This window comes from Spermophilus citellus (genome assembly GCF_964194105.1).
Source record: "Spermophilus citellus genome assembly, chromosome: 5".
In the NCBI taxonomy this organism is placed as follows: Eukaryota; Metazoa; Chordata; class Mammalia; order Rodentia; family Sciuridae; genus Spermophilus; species Spermophilus citellus.
The window spans coordinates 134,594,737-134,613,729 of NC_138186.1; the positions used below are offsets into that span (position 1 = coordinate 134,594,737).

General features: G+C 32.6%; 1 protein-coding gene across 1 annotated transcript in view; it reads left to right on the top strand.

Annotated features, from left to right (window-relative positions):
* LOC308650421 (protein leg1b-like) overlaps nt 1-18,159 on the top strand; it is a gene marked incomplete at both ends in the record, with an annotated part of 165,479 nt that extends 147,320 nt beyond the window's left edge. The window contains 4 exons of the mRNA XM_081296438.1: nt 9,140-9,223; nt 10,736-10,847; nt 17,526-17,764; nt 18,059-18,159. Of these exons, the coding sequence (XP_081152564.1) occupies nt 9,140-9,223; nt 10,736-10,847; nt 17,526-17,764; nt 18,059-18,159 (536 nt within the window). The remainder of the gene's footprint in view (nt 1-9,139; nt 9,224-10,735; nt 10,848-17,525; nt 17,765-18,058) is intronic.
* Between the last annotated feature and the right edge of the window lie 834 nt (nt 18,160-18,993).

Sequence of the window (18,993 nt, forward strand, 5' to 3'; positions counted from 1 at the left end):
AATAAACAAATAAAATACATTTAGAATCTGTAATAATGTTTAAAGTATTAGAAAATAGTCTTGGCGCTAAGATGATGGCAGCTAATGCTCTCACTGTGGAGAGATTTGAGGTATGGTATAATAGTCCATTTATCTTTAATAAGAACAGATATTACTCCTCTTTATTTAATTTTATCTGTATACACCTTTAATCCATTTATAAGAGGAATGGTAGAAATTAAGATGGCTATAGTTAAGAAACCTGATATAACAGAGAATTGTCCATCATGAGGCATGTGAAAATCAATTGGTGTTAAAATATCTGTTCATATAACTTGATAGTAGAGGAAATCTGTAAGTATAGAGATACGAAGTTTTTTCTTTTTTTAATATTTTAATATTTATTTTTTAGTTTTTGGCGGACACAACATCTTTGTTTGTATGTGGTGCTGAGGATCGAACCCAGGCCGCACGCATGCCAGGCCAGAGTGCTACTGCTTGAGCCACATCCCCAGCCTGAGATATGAAGTTTTTTCATAACTAAGGTGTAAAATATGAATGTCCAAGTCGGGTAAGGATAAAGTTTTGGTATGATTATCAGTAATTAATTGAGCATACATGTCAGTAAAAGGCAAAATATCATAGCCTGAAAAAATGAGGACAATGTAATTATTTTAATATATTTTTATTATAATTAGCAAATACTGTTGTGAAAACATAAGGTGTTTTAACAATAACTTTCAATGACAATGGCACATTAGATATTGAAAGTTGATCCACCATTATTGTTGATAATCTTTATTAATTTTTTGTAAAGCCTATTTTAAAGAAGGAGTTAAATAAAGAAAGGAGTCAGTGTCCTTTTTTTTAACAACTGGAAAAAAATGAGAGATCAGTTTGGCATCAGCTGTAATTTTTAATTTATGTATTTAAGAAACTATACTTACAAAGGTTAATTTCTTTTATGTTAAATTTAATTTACTTACTTTAATTGTAACAAAAAACATAAGACAAACATGATTTATAGTATTAATCATCTTTGTTTGTTGAAGAAAAATTTTACACGTAATGAATATTATATATATTTTTTAGAAATTAAGATGTCATTGTTTGGTCACCTAGAAAAACCCATAAGCCAGAACCTTAAAGACATCTATATTTTTATTTGATTACTTGATTTGAATTAAGTTATTTGGATCCATTTTTTAATTTAAATTTTAATTGATGAACACTTATTTGTTTAAGTGTCAATTTAATATCAAGTACATAATATATAGATTTAAGACAGGCCTGTACAATTGGAAATGTCAGGTATAGAACTTAATAGCCATAATGGACCTTGAAATCAAAGGTTTTATATAGCCAGATATATGTCCTTGATGATTATCATATTCATCCCCAATATAACATGTTTCTATCTTTTTAGGATTTATTAAAAGGAATTTTGAATGTATATGAGAGTTAACTCCAGAGAAATTGGCCTTTGTTAAAACCTTTATAGTTAGATAAAACAAGACCAATCAGAAAAATACATCAACTTATATAGAATATTTAAAAATTTACATCGCTGAAATACTTTTTATTAGGTCGAAATGTACTTTAGGCTCAGATAAGAGCCAGTTGAAAGCCTGTGAAATTTTTAAGAAAAAACTTTTTTTCAAAAAGAAGCTTATACTTTTAGAATGTTTCTACTTTTCTCTTTCTGTGTTATAACATTAGGGAGGAACTGGTTAAGAAAGCTGGCTGAAAACAGGTAAGATAGCTAGCCAAGCAGTTTGGATTTAAAGGAGACACTTTTTTTCTTTTGTTTTAACTGGTTTTTCTTAAGGTAAATCTTGTAGGTCCTGTAATTTACATTTTAAATATAAAGCTAGGAAAATTAGAGATCCAGCAGAAGTTTCAAGGGAAGTAAAACTGTTGTAACCATTTTTTTCTTTTCTTTTATAATTTTCTTAAATCTTGGTGTTGTAGTTTATATACTTTGTGGAGAATTATTTTTTCTTTTTTTCTTTTTGTTTTAGATATTGTAAATCTTGTAACAGTTTCCACACATGGTTGGTTATAAGTAATGATTTGTTGTGGATTGGAAAGGATAGGGCATGGTAGCCACAGGGAGCTTTTGAATACTTGTTTATTTTATTTCCTTTGCCCCAGACCATGGTGGCCTCTTAAGGCCATGCATAAAAGCCATACCATAAAAGTATTTATTACCATGACATTAGTATTTGTGTCTGATAACCCTTGACTGCTCACTTAAACAGAGTTAAGTTAGGTCTACTTATAGTAACTGATAAAAATGTTTCAATGACAGTAGAGTCAAACCTTGTATTTTTCCTTTCATTTAAACATTTTAACTCTTTGAATACATCAAAAGGGAACTGTTCGTATTTATATTCAGGTTTATTAGCAGAATTTATCTCAATAGGACAGACAGGTAAGTTATTAGACTCCCCTTCCTCCACAGATTTTTTAGAAAAACTTATAATTTACTTTTTATCTTAATCAGCTTGGTCAGACACAAAATTCATTTTCAAAGATTACTCTCCGATAAGTCTTGCAAAACTTTCTTATATCCATTCAGTTTTTGTCCCTTACCTTTCCTCTTTTTCACTTTGAATCCACTAGTCTTTCTACTTTAAAACAAAAATGATCCTCTGTTTCCCTTAACATTCTCATGCCTTTTAGATTTCCTAAAAAGTACATCTTCCCTTCTTTGTATTCTTGCATATGGTATTGTTTCCTTCATTACTTCCATTGATTTCAACTACGTATATATTAGTTAGAATTCTTAACCCTTATTTACCTTAATTTTCAGTGGACACTGGCAATTTGTGAACTGTCAGTCACACCAACAATGCGTGGATTGGAAGTCTATGAATCATAATTTCTACAAGTATATGTTTTCTTACAGCACAATTTGCATTACATCACAGAATATGTTTAATAACTGTTCCAAATATCTTCAGTCTCTCTTTAATAAGAAACTGTAAAGGAGGAAAAATTTTATTTCAATTCTCTTAGCTTTTTCTTTTTTTTTTTTTAAGTTAGGTCTGAGAATTATATAGTTAATAGAGATTTCCCTCAGCCTCAACTTTCTGTGCATCATGATAAGAATAGTAAAACATTTTGGTATAGGAAAATCATCTCTCACATGGGAATTTTATCTTACTTACATATTTTAAGACACTAGCAATTTTGCTACTATTGCTTATGAAAATGAGACAATGCATAGTTAGCAATCATCTTGAGTTATTTTCCTTGCTGAAAAAAATTTTGTATTATAGAGATAACATCAGCTTATTTTACTAATAAACCTAGATAGGAAAAGTTTCATTTCTATATTTCTGACAACTCAAAACACATGTCTATTTTAATCAAAATGACACATTTTAGATGTTTTTCTTTTTCCCAAAGATTATCCCAGTACAATTGGAAAACAATTTGGGTTAGTTTATATCCTTGTAAGAATTTAAGGTATACTTAATTAATGTAAGCACTTATTATTATATTTAAGTTAATTAAATAAAGTTCTATGACAACTTAATTTTGGCAATACTACAAAAAGTAGAAAAGTTTACATACAGATAACATATAAACACATATAAATAAAAACATATTTTATATATTTTATTTAAAATTTTTATCTACATGCCAAATATAATAATACGAAGCTTACTAATTTATTAAAGAATATCTGGAGCTGAATTGCTTTTCTGGGCAATGAACAAGATTACTGGCCCAGATGGTCAAAGCTTGTGACTAATACTTGTGAAAAAAAAATTGGGTATACTTGCCATTTGCCTTCTAAAAGGAATCTTTTAGAGGCAATCTTGGATTCATTTAATTTTAGAGATGACTCTGTGTATCAGTTAAAGACTGCATTCCATTTTTATCTTTTGATGTTTTTGGATTTTTTTCTTTTCTAATATGACTTTCAAGTGAGCAACTTTATCTAGATTAAAACTTTCCCTCAGTGTCTGCTATAATTAAAAGTTGTTCTTAGTATGGCTAATCCATTTTTCCAAACATATATAGATTCTAGGATGGTAATTCTTGCCTAAATTAGCCAGAGTCCCAGAAAATGAAGCTCCAAGCTCTTTAGAATCGAAAAAACCCACATTCAAATGGTACCTACCTAAGGCTTCTAACTGGAGGCAGCTCAATTATTTATCAGCTCTAATCTAATTTAGACTCCTATCCAATAAAAAAAATGTTCAAATAAAGTCAAAGCACTCAAAATACCCACAGAATGAATTCAAGAAATAACTCACCCACAGTTGCTGTGAAAGAGCTAAGTACTAAATAGGTTCTTTTACCTGGTCTTTTGGTAATCCTGGCTGTTGCTCAAGGGCTATTTTTTTTTTTTTTTTAGTTCAGAAAAGCACTTGACAAAAGTACTGATGAAAGTAAAAGAATAACAACAAAATCTTACGTTTTTAGTGCTATTTTTTATCTTCAAAGTACTCTTCACAGAAGATTTAATTACTTCTCATAGAATAACATGAAGACACTAGGAACAATTATGGATTTTATTACTGAGAAGGAAAAACAATTACAAAAATTATGTCTATTTCCCTCTAAGTTTATGGATGACTGCTATTTATTGTTTTCTAAAGTCAAGATTATCTTTGAGTCCTTTAGTTAGCAATTTCAGAAAAATCTCACAATTTAAAACCTAAATAACACTTTATACGAATGCTGCTAGACAATACATTTATATTTTAACCCAATGTATGTGTCGATCTCATGAGTTTCATCATGTCATTGTAGAAATGTATTGTGAATTAAAATATCTAATTTAACATACAGAAAATTAAACTAGAAGAGTCCCTGACCTAACTTTTTTTAATTTTTATTTTAAAGATGAGGCAACTTAAAGTTACTGTAAGCATATACTCTCATAATTAGGAACGAGAAATTGCATACAAAAATACCAGTAGTTCTTCCTATCTTTTAGACTACTCCAATTTCTAGAACATTACTCATTTTTAGAAACCAAGAGATTTTGTTCACATGTTCAAAGTACATCATATGCTGTGATGATAGTCTACATAGTTTTAACTGAAACAATATTTACATTTAGAAGAACTTTATCATTTTAAAGCTTGCATTTCTAGGGCTACCATTTTAAGGCACTATTTGTCCATTTGTTTCTGTATACAATATTTTAGGACTCTACATTGCTTGAAAATTCCATTGTCATTTTCATATGCTCTGTTCTTATATCTATCTGAAATTTATCACTTGAGCTTCAAATCTTTGTTCATTTGATTTCAATTTAATGGGTATGAACTAAAACTTATATATATATATATATATATATATATATATATATATATATATATATATATATGATATAGATTTGTATAAACTATAAGAGATCAAAAATGAATGTAACATAAGTCTTTACCCTTAAGGACTTAAAATCATTGGGAGAAAAACACTATATATAGAAATAACTAAAATATGAGTTTCAACATGGAAAGTCTTGATACAGAAATGTAAAAATAGGCATTGGGGAAGGTAAGCGAAGAGGTCAATTTATCCTCTAGACAACATCACAAATATAAGACAACTATGGCTAGGTGCCGTGATTTTCCTCCATTATCAAGAGAAAATCAAATTCTAATAAATTAAATATTTCCTCTTATTTTCATAACTTACTTTAAAATTTTTAAGCATTCAGAATCTACCTTATGTTCTGATTTATCTCTTTCCGTTCTCTACTTAGTTTCTCCAAAGTGGCCCCACTAGTTGAAGCCAGGATTATGATCTAGGCTTTTCTATAATGAAGTAAGAATAATATCATCATTCAACACCATCAAAGGTACATCATGCAAGATTCAAAACACTCTGAATCCTATATTTCTTATTAAAAAATATTACAGCACTAATTCTAGGTTTAGTTAAACAAGAACTAAAGAATATTGAAATAAAATACATAACCACTCTCCTTTTAATGTGTGTACATTAGTGCCGCATATGATAACACTCCAGGAATAAAATCAGGGCCTTTGGAATTTAGTATTAATTATGGCAGCTTCTTACAGGGCTATTTTCTGCCTTAGGAACACTTTTTGCTCTTTAACCATGGGGACAGTCAGAGCAAACAGAAATAAATGTCTTTTCAGGACAGCTTCACCACCGAAATACCAGCAAATTCAATCCAATTGTTTGGAGTGAGAGAAATTTCTCATCAAGTATTAATCATCTTTTCCAAATCTTGCACAAACTTTGTATTCTTCTCTTGGCACATTGAAACATTCCACACTGTTAGCTGGGAATATCAAAAGCCATGTCCCTCACAAACCTTTAACTCAACTAAACTTTACAAATGTATCTTTAAATGTGTTAGTTTGCTCTTCAAAATAAATATGAACATCAGATCTGATTTGTTAGATGAAATAATTAAGACTCAATAAAAATGAATGTGCAAATTTATCAAAACTTGTAGAATGCAGCTAAAAAAAAAAGGATTTGAAATCAGTAATGGTATCTCCCACATAAGAAGATCAGATAAAAACAGAAAAACAAATGTAAATCAGTGTAGAGGTAATATAAATGAGAAAAATCACTGAAGCAGAAAATTTAAAAACTGGAAATGCTCCATGAAATTAAAATTTAGCTCTTTTACAAGTTTAATAAAATTGACAAACTTGTTGCTAGACTGAACTAGGTAAAAAGAGATGAAAATTGCCAGTTTTGGGAATGACAGAAAGCATTAATACTCTAGTGCTTTGCCAACAGATTAGATAACTTAGAAGAAATGGGCAAATTTCTAGAAAGAAATATTCAAAACTGATTGAAGAAATTTTTTTTCCAATAGAAGAGGAAACAAAAAAAAACCTGAATAGATCTATAAGAAAAGAAATTAAAATAGTAATTAAAAATCTTCCCACAAAGAAAAGCCCAGGCCCAGGTGGATTTTATGAAAATGGCTCTCCCAAGGACCCCTTTGACCTTGCACATCTCCACAGGCCCTTCTGGCAGGTCTTGAAGGCAGGGTCTGACTTCAGTCTAACCCCAATTTTGGTGCAATGGCCTGTAATTCCTCCTGGAGCAAGGAGAGATAGGCCTGATGAGGTTGAGGCAAGGCAATTTCTCAGTCCTATCTTGAGGGAGACGGCCATCACCCTAATTTCAGTTGAGTGAAGAACTTTCCAACTGGCACACCTTAGGATACATCTTTATATTTATCTGGAAATCTATAAAAACTCGATATAGTTTAAAGTCTCTTTCTCCATGAAAACACTACTTGTTGTCTGTCAGTTGCACTCTGGTCTGATGTCATCCAGTGGGACTAAGGGCATAGGGAGTTGACATAATTCTTATCTTGTTTTTGTTGTTTAAATACTAAATTATCTGCCTTCATTTAGGCTTGTTGTCTTTTCATACAATTAAACTATGAAATGTGTGAAGAATCAACTTAACAGTGGCAGTAGTACATGTGACTTACATCAGCCACTGCACTACCATCTGACTGCCTTACTGTGAATTCTATACATATTTGAAAAGTAGAAAATACCTAATCCTGCCCTCAGATAATACAGGCAGTGGGAGAATGTACCAATTGTAACTGTTACCTTGATACCAATTACTCTGAAACCAAAGTCAAATGAAGACATCACAAGAAAAAATAAACTATGGACCAATATTGCTCATACAAAGACACAAAATCCTTAATAAAATATTGGAAAGCAAATACAGCAGTATTTACGAAAGGTCCATCATAAATAAGGACTTATCTCAGTAGTGCAAGGAGGCTTTAGCATTCAGATTCAGTTGATGTAATACAATCTGTCAGTTGAATAAAAGACAAAACTCACCTGATTACAATAGATGCAAAAAAAAGTATCTCAAAAATAAAACACACAATCACAAATAATCTATTAACAAATTGGGGAGAGAAGGGAATTGTTTGCCTGATAAAGGATATATACAAAACCTGATGGCTAAATCATATTGATTAAAGACTAAATGCTTTTCTCCTAACAGAGGGCAAAACACAAGAATGTCTGATCTTGATGCCTCATTCAACATTGTACAGGAGGTTTCAAACTCAAAGGATGATGATGAGGTTGATGATGATTAAGACAACCATATTGAAAAAGAGGTATAAATTGATCTTACACAAAAATGACATGTTATTTTATGCAGAAAAATCTAAAATACACATACACCCCAACACAAAATCTGCTAGAACTAGTAAATAAAAAATAAACCAAAAAATGTTGAAGATTGCAAGACACAAGATTAATAAATAAAATACAATGGTATCCATTTACACTATAGTCTTAGCTTTTTCACTGCTGTAACTAAAAGACTTGTAATATTTTGGTCTTGTAATATTTTCTTTTTAGAGAGAGAGAGAGAGACAGAGGGGAGAGAGAGAGAGAGAGAGAGAGAGAGAGAGAGAGAGAGAGAGAGAGAATTTTAATATTTATTTTTTAGTTTTTCGGCGGACATAACATCTTTGTTTGTATGTGGTGTTGAGGTTCGAACCCGGGCCGCACGCATGCCAGGCGAGCGCGCTACTGCTTGAGCCACATCCCCAGCCCACATTTTGGTCTTAAATACTCATGAGTCAATAAATATATTTTTTTTCTTGTTGATAGAAAAAGCTTATGAGAAAGAGTGGTGACAATTGCCCAACACAGACGAAAAATAAATTATTGAAAGAGAGAAAAAGAGGTGGTTGAAGGGGGTGAAAAGAGAAGAAGAGAAAGAATAAGGAAAAATGAGAATTTCATTTTAAGGAAAATAAATATTATTTTCAAATGTCTATGTCACATACAGTCACCACATGAAACACAATTGGTGATCCGTCTCACTTCACACAGCAACCTCAGTAACTCTTTACTCCATGTAAAATAACTCCCATAATTTTGATCAGAAGGTAGAGAAGGATGTAAAAATGTGAATACTTAGAAAAGCCAAAAATCTAAGACCTATAATTCAAAAGTCAAAAACTATAATGTGGTTACTGAAAAGAAAAGCAGTTGGTTGAGATATGGGTAATAAAAGCTGAAGAGTGATGGAAATACAAATACAAGTAATTCAGAAATAAATGTGCATCTACAAATAAATGTATCTACTTAAATGATGATAATAACTGTTTCACTCTGTGCATTATAAATACTCTTGCACATTTTCTCTCTAGGCAGATTAGCTGATCCAAGCCAAAGGACAGACTGTGGCTATGAATCTGATCATCTGTGTGTCTCTGTGGACAGTTGGTGGGCTGGTAGGTTCACTTAGAGAACAAAATAAATATTACCATTTCCCCAAAGAAGACATTCAACCTAAAACTTTGGAACTGAGACTAAACAAAATCAATACTCTTTCTTTTAAAAACGAATAAAATGAATCTAGGGTTGAGGGTGTAGCTTTGTGGTAGAGTGCTTTACTAGGTTGAGCAAGGTCCTGGGTTCAATCACTGGCAGCGTAGATAAATTAATAAATAAACACAACAGAATCAGTTTGACATATTCCTAGCAGCCTTTATGTCATGTTATAGACTTTACTAGTCACAATGTTCATAATCAAATATTCACCTTTTCACAGAACTCCAAGGGCCCAGTGCTGAGAGTTATATGGCATGTCCTGAAATTGACAGGGAATATTTGGAAAGTGAAAGACTAAGAAGTGTGAGATTAGGAAAACACTGCTTTTCATTCTGCTCAGATCAAATATGTTAAGTATTAGAATTCATAAACATGTCAGAGAATAATACCTACTACACTCCATTTTATCATTCAATAATCCAGGGCTTCAGTTGTACACTTAATGCTAAATAACAAGAAATTATTTTCTATATCTTTAATTTCATGTTTAAGTCATGAAAATAAATTACAGAACAACATTTTAGAAATATTTTCCAATTATTAGAAACAAGAACACATTAAATTTTACTTTCTCAGAGTAACACTCATGATATATAACCCTACATTTTTTCCTCGTGCTACCCTGGGTCTTTATTCTCAAAAACTCACCAACAGTTCTACCCACAGATCTAGAGTTTGAGCTTCATTGGTCTCGGATTAGTCTAGTAGTTTGAGTCATCATCCTGTTACATTGGAGCATAGGACTGCATTCACAAATGCAGGGACAATCAGTATAAACCCAATATCTAATTAAATTAAGGTATCTAAATCTTCTGGAATAGGTTATCTGTAGGGAGATATTTTAAAGAGTCTTATTTAATTGTCAATCTAATTATTTATTAATCTAATGACTTATTGCCAGAACTTATAAATAAATTTGCTTTAGAGACACAGAATAAATAAAAAACCTAGTGATTACATGATAAACTTAAATATGTTAAATAGAAAAGATCCATTAATCAAAACTATAATCATGTTAAAATATTTTAGAAAAAAATACCATTCACAGTACTACCTCAAAGAGAGGTTTTGTATCTTCCCCTGGGCAATGTGATAGTTTTTTTTCCTTTCTAATGTAGTGCTTTAAAAATCAATATTGCCCAATCCATTAAAAATGACCCTTTTCTTTAAAATATTATAATCAAGTACTTTAACCAATATATATTCATGATTATAGATTATTAACTGAGGCACAACAAAGTTATCTACATGATTCCCAGAGGGATTCTGTACAATATTTTTTTCAATGTGCTAAAATGTTGTCACCTTTCTGGATTTGTAAATTTCTCCTCAATGACCTGTGGCTTACTTAAAAATATGCTCTTCAACATTTATTACTGTTTATGGTAATAATAAATCTTTTGTTCTTACAGATTTAAATTATTTTCTTAGTGTAATACCTTTCCTTGCTGCGGTTGATTCTGGCGTTCTGGGGATATCATCAGACCAAATCAGGTTTTTGCCACCACCCAAGGATCAGACGAGGTTTTGTTATGATGTTTCTGGCTGCCACTCATCTTTCTCTGAGATAATGAAAAAGTGGATTGACTTTTACCAGGTTTCTTCTTAAAGTTTTATAATTTATACTTTTAGCATATTAAAATAGTTTATTCTGTTGTATAACTTTTTTTGTCTAGGATTTTTTGTGCATTGTACAATATTTTTCTTAATATAAAAATATACGTTGTTATGCTAGATATGTTAATAATATATATTTTACTAGGGCATTACATGTCATTGACATTACCACCCCAATGCAGCATTAACACAAATTCTATGCATTCTTCTTTCCTCAAACAAACTACGATACAAATTGTCAACACACAGGCTATTCTACTGCAGGTGAATAGGTTAGTATGCTTAATTGGAATTTCAGGTCAACCGTAATTTTAGAAGAAATGTGGTAATAGAATTGTGTTTGGATCAATAATCTCATTTCAGCTAAATTAATAATTAATCACCTGTGGTAAGAGCAAACAATTATCTGTTGTTCTGAATTAAATATTCAATGACCAAAACAAAATACATTGGTCAAATATAGATATGGAATAAAATCCATAATGAAAAGATATATTTATTAGTTGTTTAGATTAATTCATTAATTTAGGTATAATTAAACTTAACATTACAACAGTTTTTTTCTTATTGCTATTCATATTTTATGATAATTTAATAATATTTGTGGGAAAAAAGTGACAAAAAAGATTTCTGGCGAGTATAAAATATGGACTCTTTGAAGATATTTGAAGTTTTCTTCTTCTAGATGCATGTGCTTTACTCAATATAAAAATTTTTCTTTTGCCCTTTACAAAGGGTTATAGACAAAGGCTTTATACCTATTAATGCTTAAAAACAAAATCTTCCTTTCATGTAGAATATTGTGATATTATAAATCTGAACAAAATTAAATTTCAGGGAGAGGAATTGTTAGAGTCTCTCAAATCCTAATAAGTTTCTCCTTCTCAGTATATGAAGTTACCTACTAGTAACTTTGATGACCTTTTGAATTACCTATGGGATGCACATACCATATCCTTGAAAACCTCTGTCAAATCTTTTGAAGATAGGTAAGTCGTTTCTCTTTAATACGATAAATGATCTTTGTCTTATTCATATCATTTTCTTCTTCTTCTTCTAGAGTGATAGTATTTCTTCAATCCTAGTGTTGAATAGCAGGTCTAATCAATGGGAATTACAGTCATGAGGAGTAAATAAGTTATCATGATCTAGTTTAGAAGGTATTTTATGATGAGGGGAGGAAATATGAGCCAAAAGAATTGCATTATAAAACAAATGACATGAAATGAACTTTTCTAATTTTACAAATCAAAATATAAATATGTGGATGATTTATATATATATATATATGTATATGTATGTATATGTATATATATATATATATATATATGACAGTGGTATATACTGGAGAAAATATCAACTAGAATCATGGTTAGCCACACAGCATCTAGATTATCAATCTCTCCTTATACTGTGTGACACAGAAAGCAGGTATAATAATGATTTGGGTTTGGCAGTGAATGGCACTCTCTAGGCGATGGAAACCTAAGTGTGGCAAAAAGCAGAAACAAAGTAAGGATGATTCACTGGTATTAAACAAGTAGATAAGTAGATCCAGGCAGCCATATCTGAGTCTTTTTTATACCTCTCACTCATCTTTTTCCTACCCACTCAATCTTCTTCAAGGCAAATGCTTGGTTGGCTGATCATAGGGCATTTTCTCCTCTTCCTGTTGATATGGCTTCAACAACTGGGTATTAAATTAGTCTAGGAAGAGTTGAACCCCTTGCAGTGTCTGTGATTTAATTTGGGGCTGTATCCATCACAGAAGCTGGGACTCAGTTGCTCCTTCTATAGTGATTGTGGGAAACAGATAAAATTATCCCACTAGGATCTTGAGTAGGGATGATCAACCTTGCTTGATATTTTTGATTGATGATAAATTAATGCCACAGACTATGTTTTTCATTTTCAGGGTTATCTGGTTTCACAAAGTAAACCAATAGAAAAAATATAACTTTGAACACAGGAAACATGGATATTTTAAACTCAGAGAGAGCCAGAGCTTTAGCTCAGTGGTAAAACACTTGCTTAGTATTAGTGAGGTCCTGAGATTTATCCCCAGCTCTGAAAACACACACATAAAAAAGAAAATTTAAAGATACTATGGATTTTTCACTTTTTAGTTTTGTTTACTTTCCCTTATGAATTTAGATATTCAAGTACCTTGTCTTTATTTCTATTTGTACAATGGAATTATATTTGAAAACAATTGTATCTCTAACAGGCCAAATTTATTTAAAAATTGGTCAAAAAATCAGCATTTCTTTTCTTGATAATGAAACTGTGCCTGAGTTGTTCGTGAAGGTGCTTAAAATCTTATAGCAGGACAGAATGTCAGGACAGGTATGCAAACTCCCTGACTCATCTTCTCATCTTGCACACTGCAGTCTATAATGCACAGGGATTGAAAACTGGATTTCAAAGATCAATTCTACAAAGATTTTCCCTTATTCTTTAAGCTGAATTGAGAATAAAAATATGCCTGAACATTTGTAATGTATAATTAATAGTAACAAATGGAACAGAAATAGAAGGTAAAAATTACTTCGTTTTGAGAGGAATTTTGAATACTGAGAAGAGCTAATTCACAGCTGCCCTCACTTAACTGAGCAAAATGCCCTGTGCACCTCTTGTCCCTCCCATTCAGGTAGGTCATAGGACAGCTGAATGTGAGTAGAGCATCCTGCCCCAGGAGGGAGGAGGGAGACAGGCCTCAGAGTTGGCCCGCTGGTCCTGCTGCTGCTACTTACAGAACTCTGCAGAGATCGTTCCTTGTCTTCTTTTTATTTTCAATTGAATTCAGATGTGATTTAAAAAAAAATTATTTACTCTAATTTGTATTTATTTATATACTTTTTACATGTTAATGGTTTAAAAAGTCAAATAATTCAAATAGTATTTTCTTCTCCCCCGCTCCCCCCCCAAAAATACCCCACCATGGCTATACCTCGAGAGACCACCGCTATCACCACTTACTTAATTATTTGTGTATTTACTATAATACTTTCTGAAACACATAAGACTTTTCATTTAATTTTCAGCTTTAGGAGTATCCTGTGACATACTTCAAGTATTCTACCTATAACCTCTAATTAACAAGGTCTGTTTCCGAGCCACTTCCTGGCCCTTCGTGTACATTGTTTTGGTAGGGCACAGCCCCTAGGTGATTCTGAACAGGTATATAATAGGTAAAATTGTTTGAGATATGGCATATATGAATAAGTTTAATTCTATGTTAGTAGTGCCTGAAACTTTGTATCAGTAAAGGAATCTAGGATGGTAATATTTTAGCATCTAGTTCATTTCTCTATTAAATTTTAATTTCATTTTTCTATTGAAAAGTCTACATGCTGTCTGTTGGTACATCCTTTCTATGTAACCTCTTCCTCCTCATTTTGTTTTCTCTCCTCTTTCCCATGGTGGAGGCTCTTGAGGTATCTGGTTAACTAAGTCATCCATTCATATTTAAAAGCAGCTCTTAGAAGCTTTGAGCTGGTGTCAATGACAATATCCTTAGTTCCTTCAGTTCTCCAGAAGTGGGACTTTCAGACCCTTGCAGGGAAAGGTGTCTGGTCATCAGACACTTGCATCCCCTAGACACAGTCCCTCCCTTCCACTGTGACAAGTCTACCCTCTGCTCTACTACCCTAGTGTGAGCAGCAGGTCCTCAGGTGACATCTGTGTGCATGCTTGCCTGTGTACTTTCTATCTGCCTGATTCTAGCCTCTCCCTTCTCCCAGAGGGCATGACCTTGCCTTAAACTGGGGGAAATTCTACAAATTGTATGTGCATTAATTCTGAGGTTTCCTCTCTGCTTGGGGGATTTAGATTGTTCTTTTCAATATTCAGCTTTCATATTTTATGGTTTCTTTCTTGTTTTCTGAGTCTATTTCTTCTTATTGTCATTTTAATGGGGGCTTTGGTGGGTGGCAAATGTGTAACTCTTTGTTACAAATTGGCATTTTTACTCACAAAAAAACCCTTTAACTTAGAATAGTCTTCTCTGTTGTTAACTGGGATCATTTCAGGATAGTTGTACTATATACTATTTATTTTGGTTACAATCCACATGGTCTACTAATCTACCTCACTTGAAAGTTTGATAATAGCTCCTCAGGCAGTTTGAATCTGTCCGAAGGCCTATTGGTGAAAAGCAAATCTCTTAGTGATGACTATCATGGAAGATTCCAAATGTCTGTTCAGGTGTCCTCTCATTTGTCAATCCAGTTGATGAGAACTCTGCTTGTCAAGTTCTGTGAGCTATTTTGAGGTTCTAAGCTGTTGAGTGTTTCCTGAAATAAAGTAATATTGTGTAGAATAATATTTTTATTTGGATTTCTACAGATCTGATTTTCAAATCTTGGCTCCATTTGACCTGGGAATCCCAAGAGTAAAAAAATGTCATTTTCTCATTTTTAAAGTGACAGTGTACAGTACCTGCCAGGATAATTGGGGAACTAATTGAGAAATGCAGGCACCAAGTTAACAAATCACTGGTTCCTGGGATGAATTCAGTACACAGTAACCACAGTCACCAGGACAAGAGATAGGGAGGACAGTAAAACAAGGGTTCTAAAGGCAGATTGTCAAGGTTTATAACCTGGCTGTGAAGTATATAAGCTGTGTGACCCAGTATTTTATTAGCTTTGTTCAAAAGAAAGCAGCGTTATCTACACCATTAAACCTCAGTGTCATACCACCATGTTTCCTGCTCACATGTGCGGGTTCGGCAGGGTGACTCTGCTGGTGCTTCCTGGCCTCACTCTCAGGTGGGTTGATTCTGACCAGCACCAGTAGAGGTGATTGGGTAAGCTCCCCTCTGATGCACTTATCTCCTTTATCAGCTGGGTCTGGGCATTGTCCCTGGTAGTGGCAGAGTTGCAAGAGAGAAATCAAGTGTGAAAATTAACTTCAAGCACAAGCTTATGCTTCATCAAGTCAGTTAATACTGACTTGATGAAGTGTCCAAATCAAGTCAAATGACCAAGCAGCAGTGGAGGTGGGAGGGTGTCAGGGGGTGGGGTTCTGCCTCTCACCTACTGCAGGCTGGAAAATAACCTTAGAACCTAATCAGTTACCTTCTTCAGGCAAAAACATGATGAAGTGTTTATTTAAGTGAGAGATAGAATACTGTGTGGCCTACACAAATTCCAATCAAGTTCTGTGGTCCCGGATTCTATGATGAGTTGATTCATAGATATCTATGTTTTCTCTTTATGAGAACCATTTAAAGTTTATTTTTTATGGACACATTCTATTTCACTCATGGTCTTAACTAACCAAAAAATCATTCATATGAAGCATTTTCAAGGCTTCTTCTGTTCTGTTGTTCATGTGTCCTGTGTGTTTTAAACCAGTTCCCTCATCCCTTTTCACCTCTCCTATGTCTCTGTCTCCCTTGCAATTTGTTCATTACACTGTTACTAGGGCTTAGTGGCTCTTACTCAATATCCATATGAACTGACATTTCCTTTCATTTTTGCTTGATAGAAAGCTGATATATTAAGGGTACTGAAACCAATCCCAACCCTTGTCTTTAAGAATTCATTTCTGGCTACTCTACTAGTTCCAGGCTGGGGGTAGAGAGAATCCTACTAGCATGGGGGTCAAGGGGACAAGAAGTGTCCTCTGGGTTATTTTATGATTTACTTAACACTGTCAAGCTTCTTTTGTCTGGTGAATCCTACATGTGTAATGTCAAAATAAAATTAGATTGTCTAACTTTTAGAAATTAGAATATAATCTGATGTCATAACAAACCTTCAAATATGTGAATAGTGCCATGGGAACACAGAAGAGTGGGAAGTGCTTGATTTTATTTTAGGTGGAGTGGAAAACTTTTTGAAGAAAGAAAATGTTCCTGGTAAGTCAAATGGGGAGTGTAAAGTGTTTTATGGAGAACAAGAATGTTTGCTAAACTGCAAATTGTTTAGCATGCTTACACTGTTCATAGACACAGGAGCCCTGAAATATACAGTTATAAAACCATTTACTACTTTCTAATGTAGTTATTTGTCCCCCAAATAAATGAGATAGTTCAGTTTTTAAGGGAATTCCTCCAGTAGATTCTTTTTTTAAGCTGAAGCCATTTAGCAAACTAGACAAGAAAATTAGACCTCTATTTTACTAGAATGCACACTGTTTGGGCGACTCCCTAACAACAGGAACCAAATTTTACCAAAAATGTCTAAATCCAGCAATAATTTTTACTTTAATCTTGATATTTTTTCTGTATGTTGCCAAGGAATATTATTTAAATGTATTCTTACATTCAGTTATTTTATGTGTTTTAAGTATAATATGCTTAATTCAAAGCATAAAATGCAAACTAAAATATTAACAATAAAATATTTAAAATATTAAAACATTAGAAGATGGATTGATCCTTCCCAGACTGAATTTTAAAATTACGGTTCTTCGCATTTCCTGAAAGATGGACAAAATTCATCACATTAAAAACCTAATTTCTAAGTAGATACAGTATGAATTTTATTTATCAGCAAGAGACCATATTTTCTGAAAGAGGGAGGTTGAAATCTGAGATGATTTACCAAAATTAAATCCTTTTTTTTCATTCTTTAGATATGCCTTTTACTCTGAAAAGGAATCAGAATTTGAGAAAAATTGGATTATTGCCGTGGAATATATAGGTGCATCCCGCATCCCTACAACTTTAATCAGAGTGCATAAATCCCAGAAGGGCCTTCCACCACGAATCCTTGTTAATACTGACATAGCCCCTGTAATCAGTGACTTCACTGTTTTTCAGAACACCGTTTTGTTGGGTCTAAGCACTGTTGGCAAAGTGCATAAATTTTCAGGTAAGAATTTTAAAAGGACACTTCACAAATATCAAGATTATATCAAACAGCTAGCCAACGAATCAATTAAATCAAAGTATAGATGTCATAACATACTTCAAAAAGAAATTTATGATGTTCTATAGGCACCTTTTGCATTTTCTAGGTGTAATCATTCTTGATATATGGCAGGACCATTGAATGACCATGGTTCTCACCCTCTTTGCCTATTCTTTTATCTGGAGGCCATATTAAAGCTTGGGGTATAAAAAGATTGGATGATTTAACTATAATGATTTTGTTATTTTTTCCCAGGTGCATTTTCTTTGATTTCATGGAAAATTGCAATGAAGACACAAACTTCAAGAAAGCTACTTCTAAAGACTTTTGATATACTTAAAGAAATATCTGAGTAAAAACTTCTCAAAATGGTTCAAGACTCAGAAATGGACCACTCTAAATTTTTGACAACCAATGACTTTTAAAAAATGAATATGATCACCATCATGTATCTTTGTCATTTCTGGTGTTTGAAAATTATGCTAATTTGATAAGATATGTCCATGCATTCCTACCATGAAATCCAATTTATTACTATGATTATTCTGTTCAAGCAATATTTCTTGATTTTTAAATTAATCAATATTTAAATTTTAAGATATAAGGAGACTGTGTGAAGCTACCAAAAGAATCACTATGAAATTAGCAAATAACTATTAAACTTGTATGTCTCTTTTTGGTGTTATTCTATGTAATATAATTTCATGAAAATCAAAGGGATAAACTCTGCTGATTCATAACTAAAATCTGGAACAGTGTGAAATAAAATAGAAGCAGTCAATTTAAATGTCTATAATTCATAACACTGAACTGGCAAAGTATATACTGATTCATCAATTTTTTTCTGAATGTTTCTGCAGAACCCAAGTTTATAGCAATTACTTGATATATATCAAGTTTCCTTCTTTGACCCTTAGTTGATAATGAAAAATCCAGGGTCAATTTTTTTAGGGATGTTTCCTTTTAGGAGAAAGAATGTCCAGGATATGGTGATTTCCAGGTTGTCTAATGTAGGTTTTCTCAGGGTTTAGTTCACAGATTAAATCTACCCACCACCTATTGGTAAGTGAAGTTGAATAATTAGGTTTGAATAGCATGAACTTTGAAGTAGAAAAGTTGTAACTGTAATATCAGCTCTGTGACTAGCCAGTACTGGGTCATTGTTCCAGTGTCCTCTGTATTTCAGCTTG